Below are 23,447 nucleotides of genomic sequence, written 5' to 3' on the forward strand. Positions count from 1 at the left end.
TGTAGGTGGGGGAGGGAATACCCACCTCCCCCACCCCCACCCACACACACACATCATTAAACATATTTAATTTAGAAACATTATTACTTAATAAATAATAACCAACAGTAGTTTTAAATTCATTAATCATACTCAATCATAATTTGTTTGCTGTAGAATTCAACTACACCAAAAGATTTAACGAAAATAAGAGTATGTTCACCTGTTCGTGTATTGAAATAGGCATACTTTTCCAATACCCCAGCATCTCAGTGGTGTCATCATGTGTCTTGTAAATCTATAACTTCTTTTTGGAACATTGTTGTATACGATGGGTAATACTATTTGCATTAATAATCGAATTAATTGGGAAATTTGTGGTACCAATTCTACATTAGCAATATGCTATGGGGCCTTCAGATGACTGCCATAGGCCAACCTGCCTAAATACATCTTAGACAAATCCGCATGTATATATGGATACCGGTACGCCATTTTAAATAAATACCGATTTTTCGTTTGTTACTTTCAAGTAGCATACCAAGGGCGGAAGATTCATTGACTGCAATGTCTTGCCCGGAAAACTTTAGATAATTGGGCTTAAATTCTCCGCATTAACACGATGACCTTCCTCTATGGATCCGCTGAATTCATATCGCATTTATCAAACACTTCTCCCGTGCTCAAATATTTGGTTCTGTATAACTTTATTTATTTATACGAAATTTAGTTTGAAAGCACATCAGAGAGAGGAGGAGGGGTTTGTAACAGGAGTCTGACCAAGTGACCTATAGGCTGATTACATGTCATTAACTGGAGACTCGACGAATCCAAATTACTCAAAGAACCTCCATTCAGCCAGATTAATTACACTTGGAGCACACATACAACACTTAAACAAATATAAATCATGTGCCATTCTTCGTGCATTTGTGATTTTTTTTCACACACACACGCACAAGCACACACGTTCATATTCGTTTGTGGACCTAAAAGCTCTGAACCGAAGAAGGCATACAGCAACATTATTAGATATCAACAAGTGTGGATCATTGATTCCAATAACGAGTTATTTTGTCCAGTGTTCTCTGATTTAACAAGGTTTAGAATACACCGTTATGAGAAAAATGTCAGTACTTATTCGGAAATTTCGTGGTATATGTGTACATTTAATGATAAATCGCATGATAAATGTGTGAAGATATTGTTCGTTGGAAATTATTTATTTCTCTTTTTTCTTAAATACGTGTTTGTTTATATATTACCTCTTCAACTTATAATTTATAGACTATGAGGCATAATAAAGACACTTACGTTTATTGCAGGCGCAGTGTCAAAAATAAGCCGTGTCTTCTAATATAACCTTTAAAACATCTACTCATAATTAAATTATGGTTGCATGCAGTGACTAAAATAACGAACGAACGGCCTACACAACAACATTTTAAAAAAAAGAACCTAGGGAAAACATACAAGTAATCCACGACCGTAGTTCAAATCAATAGGCCTAACTTCGTGTAGTCCGTTTTATAAATATGTTGTTCGCTACATCGTGCATCATTTTAAAAGGCATCCTCTGTTGAGTTTGTCGTGTATTTTTGAACATCGGTTGATTACATTTTTGGTGGGCATCTACATCAAGTGTTTCCTCCATTTTCAATGCAATATTGTTTTCGTGTAGGGTGGCATCATGTTAGAAACGATTAGGCTACCGTATGCCGTAGCCCAAATTATTTGACATAACGATGAATATTATTAATAACATGTACATTATACTTTTCTTTCAAAAAAAGACCCCATTGAAGTGATGCACCTTTATTTTGTAGTGTGCCTGACATATGGGTAACATACTGAAAAAAATATATATATTTACAGTGAAACAACCGATAACAGTAAACTTCTGAAATAGCTTATCGCCATTTCATTCAATGTATATATGTTTACTTTCAACAAAGTTTACCAACATAGTGTCGCGAGTCTTGTTGCTCAGTGAAGAGGACAAAGATGTGTGTGTGTGTGTGTGTGTGCGCGCGCGCGCGCGCGTCTGAGCGTGTGTGTGTGTGGCATATTATTTAAAAAAGTAAAACGTTCACGGGTGTAATGGCGACATTTGGACTTAAATGAATAAATATAGACGTATAGCCTGCAAGTCTTTGTATATCCTGGTAGACAAGGACATTATTTTATGTGTTTGCGTTTCAGATACTCCTCTATTAAGCCCATTATCTAGAAATAGCAAAAAAGACAGTAACTTTTAAAGCTTTTAATTAAACCTTTTCCTCAATTTTTAAATATGGATGTGTGAGAAGTGATTTTCAAAATAGTTTCTCTTCGAACGAGATATAAATGTCATCTATTTTTATATCAAAAAATAATAATAAAGATTTTCTGAAAAAGTAGTATTTTCAATGATCTTTTTATATGCGTTGTCCCACACGTATGGGATAAGTTAAACAGAAATAAAACATAGGAACATTAATGAAGATGTATATATTCACGTTGAATTATTACAGATTGATACAATACACAATTCACCCAATATATACATGGGACGTTCAACAAATGTATGAAAAGTATACCAACATTGAAAATTAATTTTATGTCTGGGTTTTTAACCACAGTAAGCAGCCAAACGAGTCATACATTCATATTTACGCCCCAGTGCTTTGAAGACACACCGTGCTGTGTAGGCAACGCTAGTATTGACAATTTGACAAATACTTCAAACATTTCTGTAGCGCACATCCAGGATTAGATCTAGAAACACGGAATATGCCCATGATATATGCACGTGTATATGGAATAAAAGATGCGATCACAATAAAGAGCTCTTGCTCATTTCATCTCATAATAGCACGAAAGAGACGCTCATTATTAAATGAGAATCACTTCCCATAACGAAGCTGCATAAATGCGTTATTTTCCATTAATAACGTTCTTAGGCCACTTGCCACTTTTACTCCATTTACCTTTTCATGAAGGTCAATGGCTTGTGCTTTTTATTCCTTTACAGAATGTGTGCGTTCGCAACTAAATACTGTTTTGAGTTTATTTAGCTACTTAAATAGATATAAACGAGTATTTTTTAAATAGGAAAAACAAGACGTTATATGTTGGTCATATTAATAAACCAGTAAAGGATTTGTTAGTAGCCTATTTGAATTATTTTCCATTCATTAATTACTATTGCGAAAATGAAGCAAGCAGCACTAGCGATGCACATTGAAATTTAGGAGAATAAACATTCAGCAATGCCGTTTTGCCCCGCCTTCTCTGCATTCTGATTGGCCTAGAAACGTTTTGACCACATATATTAACCCAAGCAGTTCTAAAGATGAAGCTGTGACATGGAGATCAAACGGAGGAATTCTAGCAGTGCGGAGCAACAGTAAAGCTGTGCACAGTGTTACCACAAGCGACAGGGATTTTGGAGGACTGTCCTCTTGCGCCTCAATCCCCAAATTCTAAAAAGGGTGTAAATACATTGCGGATTTGGGGAGAACGTACTCCAAGCGCCAATGAAGGCAGTTCCTAACATGGACCGTGTACTTTGAGACTCAGTAAAGCAAAGGGAGCCTTCTCGCTCTGGAAATGGACAATGGAGAAATTGCGTGTAAGTAGCTGATTGCTGCGCTTTTGATAGATCGCTTTACATTTGGCTTTGGTTGTGGTCAGAAGAGAGAGAACATTTATTACCCCATGTGCATTACTGTGTTTGGTGTATTTGATATTTAACAGACGCGTATAATGACTGTAGTGTACAGTACAATTATAAAGAACTTTTGACTGTAATTTTATGGAGAGTCAGCCTGTGCGTAAAACTTCTGGAGACACCACCGATATACTGCGAGGACAAACGCATATCCCTTTAGCGGTCCGCTGTAAAAGTCATTGGTTTGCTCTACCATGAGCTTAGTTGGTGGATTTCCTCACCACTCGGTGGTGCATCACGATGGCTACTTTGCCGCCGCTAGTCGCTGCCATGAAGAAAACCCTTACTTCCACGGGTGGCTTATCAGCCATCCTGAAATGTCTCCTCCTGACTACAGTATGGCACCGTCGTACAGCCCCGAGTATGCCAACGGTGCCCCTGGTCTTGACCACTCGCATTACGGGGGTGTTCCGGGAGCTGGCGCCGTTGGGATGGTGCCCCGTCCTGTGAAACGGAGACCCACGGCAAATCGAAAGGAAAGGCGCAGGACTCAGAGTATCAACAGTGCCTTCGCAGAGCTCAGGGAGTGCATTCCTAACGTCCCCGCAGACACAAAGCTGTCCAAAATAAAAACCCTTCGGTTGGCCACGAGCTATATCGCCTACCTCATGGACATTCTTGACAAGGACGAGCAGCACGGAGAAGCAGAGGCCTTCAAAGCGGAGTTCAAAAAGACAGACGTCAAAGAGGAAAGGAGAAAGAAAGAAGTGGTAAGGGAATTTATTTCGCCATACAATGTTTTCTTAATAGGAAGATACATAAGAGTTTAACTACTGAAACAGAGAGTTGTAGGTGACTTTATTTTGTTACACACACACACACACAAATGCATACAAATACACACAAGTATAGTCATGTGTATTGCAAAGCGAGACAGTGGGTAATTTTATTTAGCCTATGTAAACGTCCAGTAATATTAAACTAAAACTGTCTACGTTGAGCTGTACAATACTTCACACAGTCCTAATGCACAAACATATACAAAACCCGTCAGGGTTATGAATGACTCCAAGTTGATATAATAACCAAAACATATTTTTTACATTAAAACTAAACAAAGGGACGCTTCAATTACTCGTGTAAAGCAGGCCATGCAGGCCAATGGGCGCGCGGGGGAGACGTCTAAATATGTAAACATTTCACACACCTCCATTTTTGTTATTATTGTTTCTATAAAGGGTCTGTATTGCTCATTTCCCGTTACAGAATGAAGTTTTGAAAAGTTCAGCAAGCAGCAACGATAAGAAAACCAAAGGAAGAACTGGCTGGCCGCAACATGTTTGGGCACTGGAACTGAAACAGTGAAAGACCCCTTCTCATAAAGACTTGAAAAGAAAAGTCTTTTCCTTTTGTTTTGTACTCTGACTTTATTTAATGGAATATTTATGTGCAATTTCCCGCAATGAAGAGTGGATATTTGAAGAAAACCATTCCATTTTAAGAGGAGGAGAGCCATTTGGTAAGGGATTCTGTCGTCTCATATGTGGTGAATGTTTGTTTCGTTGTTGAAGTGGAAACCCAAACAGATGTTTGACGTGTTCGTGAAGTGCGAGTTCTTTCCCCTTTCTCTCCCCTTTCCCCCTAGATATAGATATTAATGGAGTTTAACTGAAAAAGTGACGCAGTTCAAATGTTTTATTTCAACAAAAAAAAATGTCATGAAGTGTTATGTTGTCATTCTGTGGTCGTCTCGTATTTGATGATGTTTTAAACAGCTGTTAAGTCCAGTCGAGTGCACTTCCGTCCAGAAACATGGGACTTAAATCATATTGGAGATGCAAACCATGTAATTAATACAATAAACCACTGTGTTTTTTAAACATAGTCCCCTTGTTGCATATACTGAGTAATATACAACGTATAATTTGAATTCTGATCCATTTTAAAATAAAATCGTTTTTTAAATATTTGACTTTGGGCTGCAGAACATTTATTTGTGCTTAGTTGCCATTACAATTATAATTGTTATTTTTTCTTAAAAAGATTCATTTTTTTCTTCATTTATTTATCTTTCACGTAGAATTAATAGCATATATATGCATTGTGACCTAAATCGTTGCGCTTTTTAGTTCAGCAGACGGTATTAAAATATTTACTACTGTACTTATCCTGACGTGACAGTCAAGTGAAATACCGCTCACGCGATACATCCACAACAGCTCTTCAAATAGACTCGTTCCCACGCATCCGGCGAACCGGCACATGTTTTGGATAAGAGCACGGTAGTATGAGAACGCTGAAACATAGGTGATCCAAGTACCATGAAACAACGAACAAGAAAACAAAATGTCTATATGCAGAGCTATGCCATAAAATATAATAGCATGTCTTGAGGTCATTAATGTTTTTAAAGGCTGGTTAAGTAACATGCGTTATGCGTTCTCGGATGATCACAACACAAGGCCGAAACCTGACCAATGGCACCCAATGATCACTGACAAGAATGCACTGCCTCACAGTAATAACAATGATAAATATAGTTACAATGAATTAAATGTCGACAAAGCGAATGGGACTGTTTTCTACACTAGTAGATATTTTATTCTAAATGCGTCGAATTATTCACGTGGACTGTTCAACCCAGTGCCAGTTTACAGTTTGTTGTCTCACTGAATTGATCGTTGTGTTATAGAAATTCTTATACGCCTTGCAGCGAATAATTAAATACGAATTTATGATGATGATTATTATTTTTATTATACACGGTAAAATGTCCAGTGTTAATTCAACTCAACTCAACAAAGTATATATGAGACCAATAGGGACCACATGTACTCTGTAAGAGTTGATTTAACACTAACCGTTATTACTGTGAATCTTTTTTATTGGACGCGTTGTTATAAGTAACAGTACAAGGCTTGAAATCAGCTCAGCCTTCCTCAGTGTTACAGAACGTCAATTAAATCATGAACTATCACTGTATACTCGTTAGCATCACATATTCTCTTAAATCGATACACCGCAATACGCTGGGTAAAGTCCTTTCTGATAAATAAACCTTTGGTATCAAGTTATTTATGTATTTGTCCAAGCTGTGCACGCACATGTTAATTGTACACACTTCGATAATGTAGGCCAATTCCAAAATTCGGTGGTATTTGAAAATCACTTTAAATATTTCTAAAGCCTCTTTTTAGCTAAATCACTAGACAGGCCGGAGCCGGAAAAAATGTATATTTTGACGTTAAAAGCTTAAAGATAAAGGGGACTGGGACTGTAGAGAGCAGCTCTAGGATTCTGCTTTGATTGATAGCGTGCCTATCAAGTCAAGGCGCTGAAGCGCTTTCGGGGGCCGATACAATCTACCACAAACCCAACTGCAATGAGCATATCTTCAAAATCGATGATTAGTTTCAAGCCCCATTCACCCCCCGTCAAGATATTAACTAAATGTAGACTATGCAACTATATTGCATTTGGTGTTCTCGTATTTATTTATTTATTTTTTCTTTTTTTAAATAAGTACAATAGCCTAACATAAAACATAAAATTGTTAGACCTATAATATTTTATGCAAGATGAACGGAGTGATATAGAGTGAATAGACCCCTAAAATAGTAGCGATGTTCGACCTGTACCTTTGTCATGCCTGGTGATAATTATTTTTATTTTTTTTTATTAAAAAATCATATTTCTTAAAGTAGTTTACCTGGTATGATCCTGTATACTCATAGGAGCTTATAATTTAAGCTTTGCAACAACACAGGGGCGAATGACACGATGGAAGGGTATGGCTTATTAAATATAAGCGTAAAGCAAAAAAAGGATATACTGGAGGCGAATTACACAACTTTCTTCATGTTTTAATCAGGAAGGGTTTTACAATGACCAAGTTGTTACGCTCTACGAAATCGGCTTCCTACAGTATCTACTTTTTGCTTTTAACTTCAATGGACTTCGATGGATTAGGGCCCATAATACAACAGGCATGGTCGTGACGATCATGGTATATTTTCGTCAATATCTATGATTATTATTTTCTAATCGAACGCTTTTTTCGAGTCTTTATGGCAATTGTATATGCCACATGATATTTATCCTTTATTTTTAGGTTAATTATAAGCTTCTCTACTAAGTCGTATTATTTAAATGGTGTTGAATTTGATGGAAGTAGGGTAGTTTACAGTGGAATTTTCTGTTTGTAAAACAGATTGAAATAGAGTGTTAATAGGCTAATAATATCAGTTTGTGGCACGGAGATTGCCATGATATGCAAGTAGGATAAATGAATAAATAAATAAATAAATACTTTAACCCACAAAAAAACACATTCGTTACAAGTTACCTTGGATAGAATATCTATTTACAATCTAACAACCCAGCATGCTGAAATAAAGACGGCTCACTAAGAAGAAGCAAATCTGTTGTCAATGTCAAGATGGAGTCTAAGATAATATTAACGGGATATTCCAATTTGTTGAAGGGCACATACAAACCCATGACCTTATTGTGACCTATTGCTGTGACCGAAGTGGTACAGCTCTCTTATATAGCATGAGCAGATTTGTTCTCTCAGGACCGCCATTGAAGGAAAATACTGCCGCCTATTTTACCACCCTCACTCAAATGTATCAAAACACTTCTCTTGTTACAAACTAACCAAATAAACTCCATATTTGAAATCAAGTTAAATTGTATTAAACATTACAAATATAAGTTGGTTTAGAAATCCATTGCTCCTCCATCTACATAGTTTGAACGCTTAGCCACCTTTAAATAATTCAAAATAAGTTTTCCAATTGTGACATGAACATAAATGACAAGATACCTATATCATTATTGACGTAAAGCAGCATTACATTTGAAGGTTTGTTCTTATTGACATACCATCTTTGAAACCAAGGTACGGTCGATACATGCAAGAGATCTGAAAGCAATACACTGTAGAACGCAAGCACAACATAAGATTTTCTTGGTATTACAAGCATCTGTTAACGATTAGAACCAAGGGCCCTCCTCCAGTTCTTTCCTGTCTTTCCAGTGAGAGGCCGTAGACATGTTGACGTCAGATCAGACGGCCAGGAGCCATCGTGCTCCAGCAGTAGACGTCATCACGCTGCACGTTTCATTCCAAAGGCAATAGGGTCCATAGTCTGGTATGTGGGTCAGTTTCTCTTTAAATTGGCCTGTGGAAATGTATTTGTATAAAAATTTCTAGCCTTATACCTCGTATTTTATTGTTTTCTCTGTCATTATTTAGCAGAAACGGAGCAACAACAAAAAAGTTAAATAACCACAAATGCAAGTTTTCTCCAGTGTTTCGTCTCAGCTATGTAATAAATAGGTCTTTATATATATTTTATAAATATTTATTTTGTAAAAAATACTGAATGAAACTTCACATTCATTATGTTTAAGCACTATCTATAGGTCTATTTTAATGTTGATCGTGGGTGGCGATGGATTCAGCCAATCCTGAGGACTTAAGGGAAAAAAGTAGGTTCTTACACTTTCCACCACGAATTTCATGCACCATAACGTTTTGCTCATTAAGCACTGTACAGTATAGGAAAGCATAAGTTATGCTGCATAAACATTTTTAACCGGTTTGATTTGGCTGCACGCACGCAATAAGCCACGGCAATTTCATATGATCGATAGAGTATTGCCCTTTGCGCAACAACCTGTTTTCTGTTTAACAAAGAAGTACAAGCTACTGGGTACCTTAAGGCAGGGTAACTCTCCCACGTATACACTAGGCCTATATAACTGTCAAAAGAAGTCGACATGACAAAGGTTTTGTAACTCCCTAGCTTCATTCTTAATTATGTTGCCTGTTTCAGAACCAGACGCTGAAATACATTTAAGACTCCATCACCTTCGGGTTATCTGTGCGGGTCACAGACGGGGTAAATAGCCGACATGTCATTTCATCCTCTCAAATTATCCTGTTCAGCGGAAAATCGCCGCATGTCCGCCATTTATTTGGTCATTTAAAATAAATAAATACATAAATAAAGATTATGGAATGTTTAGTTGAACTTGACTGGATAACACGTATTTACCACAAACTGACTCACAAAATGGTCTGTGAGTAGTTGATTTGTCACAAAATGCTTGTCCAGTACCAAACCGTAAACAGTACTGATGAAAATAATAAGTAAATAAATAATTTATATTTATTTTTGTTACGAAATTAGCATTATAGAGCGTAAAATACAGGTCACGATGGTATTCATTTCTTTTTTCCTTCGTGACTTTACTTGAGTTTACTTGAACAGACCATTAACCTCGCCTGTCGTATTATTTGAAACAACGTAACGGTATGTAGCCTACAGATTGCTATCATCAAGGAATTTCTGCAAGTATTTATATGCGTCCTCTATTAAACAGAAATAATAATACTGACATGGCACGTTTCGTTTTAACTCACTATGAAATACCCGACCATGATAGAATTCAAGTAAAGCTCAAATAATAGAGTTAAAAGAAATTAAGGCCAACGCGGTTTCTGTGGTTGAATCAAGCGTCAATGAAACAAAAAGGTCCCGTTTTGATTTGAATACGGAGATGGGGATAGGCTTGAGCTGACACTTCAAATCCCTGCGTTTGAAGCAATGGTCGCATTTATTATTACTAACCTAGTAAACTTAGTGGCGTTTTAGATAAGTCCACAACGATTTTCCCGAAGGAAACATGAGATTAAACGTCCACTCTCTTCATACTGCATGTGCTGGCTTAAGTAAATTTAGACCTGGCCATCGCCTCCAAGACAGCTGCCTACTTCTTTGTAATAGCTACCATAAACCAAAGACTAAACAAATGAAAATCTCTCCATCGTTCCTTTGTCCAGAAGTTTTTTTTTTTTCTTTCCCAAAAGCAACGGTACAACCAGACAGTTGACCTTTTTGTCGAACTGTACTTTTTTCTTACTCTTTTTTTGTGTAATGTTATGGAGAAGATCAGGCCTGTGCCCTATGGTGCTGTCAGTCGTGACAGTTCCCAGATGGAGCCGCTACTGTATGTGAGATTGAGTTTCTCACCAAAAAACTCCCTCACTCTCCAAACCGTCCTCAAAAACCTTCTTCTTGCTCAGCAGAGCGCTGGCTCGCCGGACACTAAGCTGGTAGAAATTCTTACATTTTATGGAAGAAAAGCTGTGTCGATTTCTTGATTCAAGTTTCCGCTCCCGAGGTCCATCACGAGGCGGACGACTTGCAGACCTGGATACAGACTCAAGTCTTCAGGTAAGGGATTCGGGATACCGAATCTGTTTTCGGAGACTCGACTGTGATATTAATGTGGGTATCAATGTGTAACCTCTAAACTCCGTCGTATTTATTCGAAATCACTGTTCATTGTAGCACTAGTGTTTACCTTAAATTAATTCAAATACTTTTACTCATTCAGGGAAAAGACAGCATAGCCTAAAATAAAATTCCATCATTAACAGCACATTTATATCGGCAAATATGATAAATACGATTATTCATTCATAATAATAATAATAATAATAATAATAATAAATGTTCCCCTCATACGATGCATTTATAATTTAAAATAATGTTTCATTTCATTTGCATTCATTTTCTGAATTATCTGAAAGCATAGTGTTTATTTTTATCATTTCCAAGGGAAAGAAGAATCATTTACTGCATCGCGAAAGGATTGTTAAGGACCTGCTTTTTTATGTATTTATTTAATCCTTTACGTTCCTAAATATATTTTAATAAAAATAGACGTTTAGACAAACCTCGTGATTAATTAAACAATTATTGGACCCCCGAGCCTCCAAACGTTTCTTAGGATGCAAACATCATCAAGAACCATTCCTAACAAAAAAATGTGAATTTGTGAACAAAAATTGTGAATTTGCCCAGATTTCCTTTTTTATTTTTTAAAATTTATTATTATTTATTTATTTTGTCTGCATTTAAGAAGGTGAATCTAATTAATAGTGTATTGTATATATTCGCATTTTATATGTTCCGGCTTCTCAACACGAGCAATTTTGATCACTGTTTGAGCTTCCTGCAGCGCATTCGTTGTAGCTGGAGGAGAGGCGGACCTCCCAAGTGGCAGGGCTTGCGTGTCATTTCAAGGGACTCTTCTAACACTCCATTTATTCCGGCAAGCGGGAGGTGACTGCACTGTTTTGTCGGTGATAAACATTTTAAACCCTTAAACGTGAGCATAAATCCAGCCACGCGGAAAACGCCGACCAATAAATGGCTGCATTTTAGGTCGCATGTTCTTTTCCAGCTACAGCAAATAAAAGATTAAACCAAAGTAAACAAAAGCGCCATTGTTTTAGATTCAAGATGACAGTGAGAGTGAGGATAGGATTATATGTATGCCAAGCGCACACCTACACGTGTATTGCGTCCGTCCGTCCGTGCGTTGCGTGCGCGTGAGTGAGAGAGATATTTGAGATTAAATAACCTCTTTTATTGGGAGATCGTTGAAACACAGAAATGACTGTACTTCAAAATAAAAGGCCAGACAAAGCAACAACAATATGTTTTTTAAAAACCGAACATCCACCGCAGGAAGAGAGAGAGAAAAGATACAGAGTGAAAGATGCATATGAAAACATTTACAACAGTGTACAGGTATGTATACACATTTAGCATTTTTAGCTCGATTTTATTTATTCATTGGGCAGAAATTAAAGGACGGGAAAATATCATTGTAAAAATGTTTTCTTCAAACACTGAAACTTTTGTATGGTATTTCATAGAACTTTAATACGTCTGCGTATGTTAGGGTCATATTTTACATTAGGCGACACACTGAGCGACGAAAAAATCGAATGCCATTTACAAAATAAAAAGTACGATTCAGTTTATGTTCGCTGCAAAGTATATCTCAATTAAACGTGCAATAGCCTACACGTCCACATTATATTATGTATGGCTACTATTTCTGGCTGTATAATTCCATCGAGCTGGGAGATGAATCGTAAGTGCCCGTGCGCGCTTGTACTTCAGTACTGCCAAATGCTGAACGTCATAGGCCTCTTCTACAAGAGACTGTAGTAATGACTATAGCTAATAGCTTTATTTCTATAGTTATGATCGGCTCATTTCTGGTGTCCACGCTTTGCAACTTGTTGACAGACCCATAAATCGTCCGTCTACAAATCGATAAAAAGTAGGCTAAAAGCAGAAGCATTGGTATCGAGAAGGCACAAATGTAAGCTTGAGAACACATTATAGGCTACATTTCTGTGCTGTGCGTTATGATCAAAATGTTTTATCTTGTTATTCCTTAACTATAAAACGGGACGTTTCGACTAAAGCGATATCATGCATTTGTAAGCCTATATGGAATGGAAGCACATTAGAATTATTTCCATGCATTTTTATTTGCTATTATGCTGGCTCTTAAAGAGATCTCTCCCATTACGTAATCGTTATGTATCAGCAATGTCCTCAATTGGTTTTTAAAAAGACGGGCCATAATTAAGGATGGGACACCCTGTTAACATTTATTAGGCCTAATAGTCGTGTTTTTTTAACTAAACGCTGCGGATTGACACCGAATGACCCCGGGCAGATTCGAAACATTTATGTCATTCATTTAAGTGGAATGGAAAACGTAGGAAGGAGCGGTCTGATGAACAACCATATCATTGTACGCCCAGTTTTTCCCAAACGAATCATGAACATGTTGCGGACATCAGATACACGAAACATTCATTTAATGTTGTGTGTGCGTGTGCGTGTGCGTGTGTGTGTGTAAAATAAATTTAATTAACTTCGAGTAAATAATCCAGATAATCACACTGGGGTCATCCGGGCACATATTTTATCCAATTGTATATCAAATTATTGGCGTTTGTTTCAATGCCAAGCGTCAGTATTGCCCCTTCACAGGGAGCATATTGATTAGGAGGATACATGTATGTGCATTAATAAATTCAGACTTAGTGATAAGAGATATGATTAAGGATCGTGGGAAGGTTCGGCGGAATTGTGAACACAAGCTACGGATCAAAGTATTGATAGGCTACTGCTTAAAATATTTATGTATAATAAGTCAGACAAATGTTTTACCAAGTATTGACCGACTAATTACCTAGTCTTGCAAGAATTGTTGGGTTACTGGCCTACAAGAGTAGTCTTAAATATACAAGAGCCCCTTCGCTCAAAATACAGAACCCTGGTGACGCACTATCGATTTTGACCGTTTTTAGGACGTCGAAAGCCGACATTCAAAAAATCACTTGTTTTCACCCGCATTGCCTCCGTCAGAAAGTCTAATCCGCGTTATAACAGTGTTTAAATTTATGTAGGCATATAGGCCCACGTTTGTTCTGCATCTCAGGACACATGTACCTATCGTTGCTGTTTCCAGTATTTGCAAATTTAACAAATTTCCAGTAATTTACAGATTCCATCTCGAAGCTATATTGACAGACATCAATTTATGGCGATTGAGACGGAGGAGATAATGCAGTCCCTACGCGTGTAAAAGCTAACAATTTATGAAAGTTAGCAAGAATGTTGACTCAACATATGGAAGTGTGATTTAGTCGATACAATCATTTGATGTTTCTTTCAGGTTTGTTGCCGTCAGACGTCAGAATTTATGCAGTTCTTTCATTTCTCATTTGAAAGTGCAATAATCTACTTTCGTTTGCATTGACTGTAATGTAATGTAATGTAATTAGGCCTTTTTTTCCAGAAAAAAAAATGTTTTATTTACTTGTCAATACATATAAGTGCGGTATAATTAAATTTTAATCTGATATCCTTATATTAATAGGCTATTTGTTAAAATTATCACAGGACATTATCACTGGAATTTAAACAGTATTCGTTTTAGAATGGAAGATCACAGTGGAAACAAACATTTGCAAAAACAACAGCACTTAAAAAAATAAAATAAATAAACAGTACCCTCATCGTTCATCTTTTATATATAGCCTGATATTCATTTAATGAATAAACGTATATTTTTCGCACCAATTTCACCTACTGATATTACATTCAATTGACCTCGGCAATAAATTAAGGCTTTCAAGAAATTATAATTTCATTTAAATTAAAGCTCTAAAGCTCAAGAGTTAAATGCCAAATGTTCTGAATTGTTGCGTACCTCCCAGCGTGTAGGTGAGCCACAGGCCAATCAAAAGGACTTTAGATACACATCACATTGTTGTAGTGTTATTGAATGTTATTCATAATTTTGAATTTTCTTTAAGCGCAATTTGATATATCTCTGGAACGTTTACATGTTGTATGTTAATAGGTTATTTAATGAACATTTAATGCGTTGGCCTACATTGCAAATTAAATGGTAGTCCTACATCTGAGACCATATAGAGTGCCATCGAATTGATGTTTTACTTCCTCACTAACACTTAGTAGCCAGATTTTTAAACGTATTAATTGTACAATTGTACAGTTTTATATAAATCTTCTGGCACTCTCGATGTCACAAATTAGAAGAGAGACGATAAGTTAATTGGATGTTTTTAGATTGTACCATGTTAAGGTACGTTTATTAACAGTAATAGTTTTTCAGTATTACTCTGCTGCAATTAATATCTGAATGATTTTAGATCGCTAAATGAACATTGGTTGTAAAAAAAGACAATGCACTAACTTAATGGGCCAGGTGATGGCCGTAAAATTGCATTACAGGGATAAGACTAGATTTTTTTGTAAAGACCAACAAAAACATATAGGGTAGGTATAGATGCAACGAAAACAATAATATATATAATTAAGTTACAGAGCATACAATGTTTAAAGATATCAGTTATTTTGGATACACGCGTAAAAAAAAGCAATTATGATTCGTTGAAAAGAATGTACTCGTGCGCATATTCAGTCGGTAATGACACTGACGGACATTTCTCAACACCTCGAATTGTTGCGGTCCTCAAAGTCTGTCAGACAATACTAATGGTCATATTCTAAAGAGCGCACTTGTCCATATATATTCGGTTTCACTTCCCACATGCAAAGTTTACAAGTTTATCATTTTTGTTTTCCCAGCCAGATGGCTCGCAGCCTCCCAACATGTTGTCGTGCTGCGCCTTTAAAGAGTACCAGGGACCGATGGACAGTCCTGGGACATCTGTAGAGATCCAGTGATGCTACCCATTACCTGTAGTTGCAGCTATTTCAAGTTATCCCATTGGCGAGTTAGACACAAACGCGAAGAATAGCCTTGGCCGTCTTTGTTTGCGAACTCTCAAAGGCTATGGGCCTCTAATGTAACCACGATTCCAGAATTTCCTCATGTATATGGATATATTTAGCTGTTTTTTATTTCTATTTTAACTACACCATGCATTCTGCATTACTTTTAATATATGCTCCACAGTTGTAGTCTACATATGACAGGCTAATCTACGTTTAGCTGGATATCCTAAATGCATTTTGTATCTCAATTTCTCGAATGAAAATTTAAAAAAAGTAAAAAAAAAAACTTCAAAGAAGCACTAACACGTTGTTGTTGAATAAGCCGTGAACGTAACGTCGACAAGCTCAATTTTTCAATTTCTCTACGCTCAACAACCTTGCAGACTTCAAAAAAAGTCAAGAAACATGCTTGCGAATCAAACGCCGAGGTCCACCAAAATATCACCGATACGCATTGTCACTTAAACCGCAAATAAATCAGTTGTCTGCATTGATTGCGTTTTCAAATGTCACTTTTCGTCATGGTTTTCTGCAACATAAAATTCATGGTAAAAATCTGATTTTGTGATATTAAGTTCCGGCCTACAATTTACCACTGGCCTTACCAACTAGGGAACACTCATTGTGTTCTCTGAAAAAATTAACTTTCTCGGTCCAGGTGAGCGTCTGTGGTATAAAGCTTCGCGTTATCGAGACCGTTTCCTTGTGTTTCTTATTTTAAAAAGCTCATACGCCACTTGGACGCCACTGCATTGGACAAGAAACTTGCCTATAGTCTCTTCGGTTTGGAAAAAAGGACATTGTCTCAAGTAAAGCTGTGTTTTTTCAATGTAGCGCCATATTTCAGAACCATTGTGGATGTCCCAGTGCATTGTAAATGTACGAAGAGAACTGTTGTAGGCCAGGCAATATTAAATAGGCTCCTTTGCTCTGTTTGTGGGAGACAATTTAGGCAATGTATGCACATGGATTCTTTGCTGGACTGACAAAGAATTCATGTGTATAAATATCAAATACAATGTTTGTCTGCACAGCTTTAAGTTGTGTATGAATCCGAGTAAAAATGAAGAGCACTGAAATACAGACATCAGTGCGGTCATTTTGGTAACACATAAGACAACACGGGACAACCAATGTGCAAAGAATAAATATAACACAGGAATGCTGCCCTAGGCTAAACTGCAATGAGATCCTGATTGAAGTCTGATGTTTGGAAACAGCAGTGACCATACGTTTCAGTGAAGGCTTCACAAAAGTACACCAGTGAGAATGAAACTATGTACGCAATAGTGCAAAGCCAGTTCCTTTTGTATACCTGCCAACAATACAACAAGACTTACTTTGAATGCCTGACGACAGCAACATGCCCAGAGAAGAAAGCCATTTTTGACAAATGCTGCACCATTTCTGGTAAAGCTGGGTGCCAAGGGTGCCTCCAAACTACACAAGTCACCGATTTTAGTCTGTTCTGAAACTCTGAGCCTGTAGAGGTTAAAGGGCATGGAGACAGAAAGAGGCAACCCCACCAGTTTCTGCTCTGAGCTGCAAGCCCATCCCAAAGCTTGAGAAGTTCAGAGACTGGGGGTGCATTTTTGTCCTATCGATCATGGTCCTACTGCAGGAGGCAATTCCAGCAGCCTACCAGAGCCTGCATTTAACCATGGTGATTGTTGAACCCCATCCCGTTCCACATGCATCTCTGTCATGAGCGCATAATCCAGGACTAGACATAAACTACTGCACCTTTACACTAAGGCTGACATATGACACACTGCTAGGCACTCTGCATGATTCATGGGGAAGTAAACATGCATTAAATCACACTTTTGCTGCAAAAGGTTTCACAGCAAAATGAAAGGATTCATTATCCTTCAAATAAATCTAATTTGTCATCGCATCTCCCTGGATATTCCTCCAAGTATAATATTACCCATCAAAATATGATAGTACCTTTACATATTCTCTTGCTATGTTAAAACCACATCTGTTATTTTCTGCAGTCAACTGTTCCTCAAGATAACTTTTGGGCTCCACGTCTGGTCTGCTTTGCTTCGTCATACATCTCCCACCCCAAAGTTTGAACCCTATCATGTAGACATTTAACCAGCAACCTGATGCTCAAAGTGCCTGCCAACTCCTCCTCTGCGGCCTTTGTAAGAGTGATGGGAGAGTGTGACATCACAAAATCCCAAAATGGCTAAAGTTATGGTAAGCTGTTCAATCACTTGCTGTATGAAAGCAAATCCTTTGGATTATTTCAAAGTCTGTGACACCTCATTTTAGCTCCACCTATTGTGGGGTTTATGAAACCTCTTTCCACCAATACATTACAGTGCCTGTTGTATGCCTTGTGCAGGTTGTGCTCAAATAGGGCAGTATAGATACCTGTTTGTTGACCTTGATCACTCTGCAAAGTGGAATTAAAAGCCCTGCCACTCAGCTGTGGTCCAGCCAATCCACTGGTACAAATCACTGAATTCCTGAGGGTTTCCACTCCCCTCCAATCGTATTCCAGCAGGTCTGCTCTCTTTGGCCAGCCCCTCTTACATCATATTATGCAAAGAATGGGTTCAGGCATCAAGGACCTGGAACAAGATTCCTAAATTCAAAACCCTAACTCTGGATTTTCGTGCAGTGCAACAGGGCCTAAAAATGTAAAAAAAAACATTAAGCATGTCTGATTTACGACCGCGAAGAGTAGCACGTCTTTCATTTAGAACAAATGTAAATGACTGTAGACTACGTAAATGGGGCCGCTTTATTAAATTAAAAATAATTTATTGGCTTGGGTTTCTTATTCGGTGCAACGTGTCATTTTCTACAGAAACACACAAGATGCTCAGATAAGTTGTATACTACAAAAATATGCATACATGCATAAGCCTAATAGACATACTTATTTTATTATTCAAGTACTGATTGTATTAGCATATCCTCGAAATGTAAAATTTATGGTCACGCCTGACTGCTTATTGGCTTTTTTTAACAACGTGTGATCGAAATGGTTTTACATATATATTGGCGGCGTCGCCTTGCTTAGCCCATTCAATTCGCTTACATATCAAGCCAGAAATACTTGGCAACTTGCAAAACATAAATTGTAATATGTACATAAACTCCGGACTTTGATTGGCTTAAATAAAACTACAAAACAAGGCTGCAATAATACACATTTACAGGCGAGTAAAATAGTTTGAAGAAGCCTAATAAAGAATCTTGGGTAGAAATGAAAATTACGTTCTTATAGACTGCAGAATAGCACCATAAATTGTCCACACATCATCATCCTGAGTTCTCTCGTGCATTCTGGCAGCCAATACCCTTAAAGGATAGCTACCCCGAGCGACAGCAGCTCCACTCTGCTTTGCAATAGAGTCTAATGCGGCCACGCAAACGAGCCTTGGTTAATTGCAAAAGTAGAGTGCAGTGGTTCTCGGGCTGACCAAAGCGCCACAAAGAAAGATGTGAAAAAATATCGTCATTAACTATCAGCATGGTGGACATAGTTCGGGAAAATGAGTCCAAGTAGAAAAAAACAGTTATCCTTTAAAGAGAAGTAATATGGCCTACCCGAGAAACGCAAACGCTTGCAGCTCTGCGCCAGTGGTTAATACTGATTTGTCACAGGACGTGAGGTCATCAGAGCATATCCGAGATCTGACGGACAGCCCAAGCACGCCCATCGAGCTCTCTTTTCCCCATTAAGTGTAAGGACGTCTTTTCCACCTGCAAATTGACAAACCAGTCTCTCGTTTGATACAATGAGGACGATTGGCTGATTATATCACTGCGCTGTTTTTCTCTCCATAAATGTGATGCTTACCTATACCTGTTCTGTGCAGATTCGCTTTTCTAATCTGGTGTACTGGATTACCAAGTGTAAACGCAGTAAAATGTTCAGTATCCACTCAACTTTTAATTAGGTTTTTCTAGCATTTCTTATCTTTGTCAGTGCACCATTGACTTACACGCCAGCGGATCGATGCACTAACTGTGCACACTTCGTAGACAACCAGCAGTGAACATCATCATTTTGTGCGATGGCGTGGAATTGTGACCGATCGGCTCACGTCTCGCCTTTCTACTGCTTCGTTCGCCTGGCCGGCAGTGGTGGCAACTGCTCAAATTCCCAGACGACTGATAACCAATGCTTTTAAAATTCCAGAATCTTGAGAGCTGTCTGCCCCAAACTGTCACTGAAAATGCGGTTTTCTATATTTCGACCTTTTTCTTTAAATTGAAAATATATTCGCTGTTTTGAATATTTATCATAGGGCTCCCTGATGTGATGGATGATGACGATTATTATTATTATTTTATTATTATTAACAAATAACATGCTGATGAGGAAACAAAAACCAACTGGCAAATAAATTATTTACATAACAATCTGGAAAAACAAATAAATAAATCGAAGGAAGGATTATGTGAAAGGTGGTTTGCCGTTTATGAGTTTTGCACATATTTCTAAATGTGAAATATCTGACTTGGTGCCTGGAGTCCTGGACTAAGTTTTTTTTCCAAGGCAGAGTGAGCTGGCATCTAGCCGTGATTGCAGGTTCCATTCAACGCCCAGTGGAGACATTACAAATTGTAAATACACGTTTTCAAGTAGCCTAAGAGAGAAAAACCCTGTTGGGTTGTACACCCGTGACAAGTTGAAGACGAGAGAATAATGCTGAGCGCACGGTTGAAATTCCAATGAATTCCCCGAGAGAGCGGATTCTGTGTCAGCGACACGTTCTTAGATTACACCATATTGTGCTATTTCTCGAAGTCATGAGATTGGTTTTTATTGCGTTCGATAACAGGACGTTTCCTGAATCCTGGATGTCAAATAGGCTTGCAGAGAGCTTCTGAACTGTAAATCAACAACAATCATGTGAATATATTCATTTTAATCGAATTTAGTATGCCATATTGCATTTACCAAAAGCCTAATGCAAAGAGTGCCATTTTATATCGCCAAATAGGCCTACCTTTATAGCTAAACAGGCTACATTTAAGCGTCGTCATAATAATAGGCCTACAGCATGTCTGGGTCGCAGCTATAAACGAAACGCCGTACGTTAAAGACGGATGAGGCCACCTCTGTGTTGGCTGATGCCATAGTAACCAGAGAGCGCAGTGATTTTTCACGCAAATCTGTAACTTCATGTTGTCCTATAGCCTAGCACATCCCTGCTGTATTCTTTAGCGGTGTAAAGTATGCGCCTTAATTTTGCCCTAATTGTTCTAGGCTACGTGAAAAAACTAAGACCATAAACATCACGTCATATAGTAGAGCTCATTGTAAACTATATAGGCATACACAATAGCCAGCTGTAGCTTGTGTCAAGATCATACCAAATGCTTTTATTTGTACAGTGAACATATGAGGAGATTAAAGCGCTTGTAGGTTATCTGTCTTCAGCGATGTGATTTATTGCATTCGTTTGGAAACAACTCATCCATTGGTGTTTTGCTATTTCAGATCTCTTTTGTGTGTCACAGATGCACCAGTCCAGATAAGATCAAACAAGAACGACTCTGGGAGAAGGAAGAACTGACGTTAACCAATCACCACCAGCTGTACAGTTCTCTGCGATGCCATGTGATATGAAATAACCAAAATCGATTTATTAAAAACATAAATTTTATGCACAAATATTTTTTTAATAAATGCAATTTTATTTTCTTTGAACATACCCTAGTTCCGCTGCAAATGTGAGCTGCCTGAACTGTTTTAAGTGTAGTTACGCTGGGCAGAAAAATTGTGTGTTTCTCAGACAAAGATCGCTCACGGCAATTCACAGAGCAACTCAACATGATCATTTAGCTGACGGTGGGACAGAAGTTTCTAGAAAAACAGATACAAAAGTTAAATGAGTTTAATCACACCAGGAGCATATCTGTACAAATATGCCTCCCGACATGCAAAGGTAGAAATCTATACATTTTTAATTATGAAAGGGAATATATTTTATATAAACCTTAGAATATAGGTAGGGGACATGAATGGCAAAAATTGATTTGCATTTTTATTAATGTATCTGGCCTCCTCTATGTCAGCTCAGAGAGATGTTGAATTTCTCTAGGCACACATTTTTAGTTATGCAGTTTGGCTGATGTCACATGTTTGTATCTTCCATGACTAAATGAGTTTGGTGGACATCACATTTTAATTAAAAGAAAAAAAAAATGAAACAAGAAAAATATGTAATGGTTAGATTTAAATGAGTGGCTTGCCTTGGGAAAGTTAAAATCTCAACATAATAAAGTTACCTCAACAAATGGCATCAAACCTCACCTTAATAACAAAAGGCTATTTACAACCACAGTAAGGGATATGTGAAAGTATCATTTGACTGTATCTAATGCAGTGCTTAGATGTAAGTGTTCTAAGTGATTTCTCATCAGTCTCTCTGACGATTTCTGTAGAAGGCACAGCATTGGGACATTAGTTAAAAATGAAAAACTCCTTTTTGCTGTGTTGTGTCTGATATTCTTTCTGTTAAGCCGAGTGTGTAGTGTAAGGGGCTGTGTTGGCTCAACTCACTTCTTTCATTTTATCAGCTGGGAGCCAGTTACCTTTTCACACTTGATCCTGCCATTTTCAGAGACCAGAGTGACATTCCAGCTGTGGGCCCACACCTCTGCATTGCATCAGTGATGCCTATCAGCTGTCTGACTTTGATTGTACCTGCTCTGTGTCACATCACGGAGGGATTTCAGATTGGCATAACAAAATGATATTTGTACACATACGCACACACACACACACACACACACACGTACAGGCACACACACGCCTACATGTGCACAAACATGCACACACGTGTGTGCTTGTCCACACACATATGGACACATTAATCACTATTTCATATAATATAATCATAAGCGTTATGTACTGACATGTTTGCATTATTGCGTGCAATGTGGTTATTCCAAGCGCATTACATTACAGCCTTTTTAAAATTCAGTGCATGTCAAAGGTATTAAATGTGACCAAACTTCCTCCATCATGTCGGACTTAAGTGAACTCACAGCTGTCATGGGGCCTGTGTTTTACATCATACCACAATTCAGATATTTCATTAATCTATTTTTGAAACAAAAGAAAAAAACAATTACATCCTCCATTTAGGAGAACAATTATGCATTGTCTTTGCTATTGTGAGCATGCAGTTTGAAGGAAGATGGAGGGGTCTGGCATGTAAACTCATTTTCCCCTTTTATTGATTCCAGAAAGAATCATTTTCAAATGGAAAGCAGCTTGTTTCAGCATGGTCAAAAAATCCCGCTTTAAACGTCTTGAACAACCCTGCAAACACTCGCATACCTATATTGAAGCTGATATTGTGATACATTTGAAAAAAAAAAAGATTTTATATAGTGATTAATTTGAAATAAAATTTAGTTATCTCAACCCAACACACTATTATTTGAATGATAATTTCAGTATGCAGTTTGGTTAATGTTGAATGGTAAACAAAATGTCTTGTTACATTAACAAACTAAAAATGTAACATTACAGTCATTTTGCATTATGAGCGTTGCTAATGTCCAGTGATTGTGTATGAGGAAGATAACAAAAAAGCTGGTGACAGTTCCCTAAAAAATCTGGTGGGTGAGTAAAATGACACCACCAGATGGTGCTAGAGTACGAGTACCAATTC

The 23,447-nt window shown here is 37.6% G+C and overlaps 1 protein-coding gene and 1 long non-coding RNA gene across 3 annotated transcripts in view; one reads left to right on the forward strand and one right to left on the reverse strand.

Annotated features, from left to right (window-relative positions):
- LOC135254696 (uncharacterized) overlaps window positions 1–19,495 on the reverse strand; it is a 26,745-nt gene extending 7,250 nt beyond the window's left edge. Inside the window, exons 1-2 of one of the 2 annotated variants that reach the window (XR_010329948.1) lie at window positions 19,360–19,493; window positions 18,175–18,374 (exon numbers count right to left, since the gene is read on the reverse strand). This is a non-coding gene — a long non-coding RNA (uncharacterized LOC135254696). Of the gene's footprint in view, window positions 1–18,174; window positions 18,375–19,359 lie in introns of both variants that reach the window. The other variant, XR_010329949.1, reaches the window with a different exon arrangement.
- Window positions 3,236–5,603, forward strand: hand2 (heart and neural crest derivatives expressed 2). Its single transcript, XM_064335107.1, has 2 exons — window positions 3,236–4,401; window positions 4,898–5,603. Exons 1-2 carry the CDS (start codon window positions 3,886–3,888, stop codon window positions 4,994–4,996), a joined length of 615 nt encoding a protein of 204 aa, XP_064191177.1. The 5' UTR covers window positions 3,236–3,885; the 3' UTR covers window positions 4,997–5,603.
- Window positions 19,496–23,447: the final 3,952 nt, after the last annotated feature.

The sequence above is a fragment of the Anguilla rostrata genome, chromosome 5 (assembly GCF_018555375.3).
Source record: "Anguilla rostrata isolate EN2019 chromosome 5, ASM1855537v3, whole genome shotgun sequence".
NCBI classification, from domain to species: Eukaryota; Metazoa; Chordata; class Actinopteri; order Anguilliformes; family Anguillidae; genus Anguilla; species Anguilla rostrata.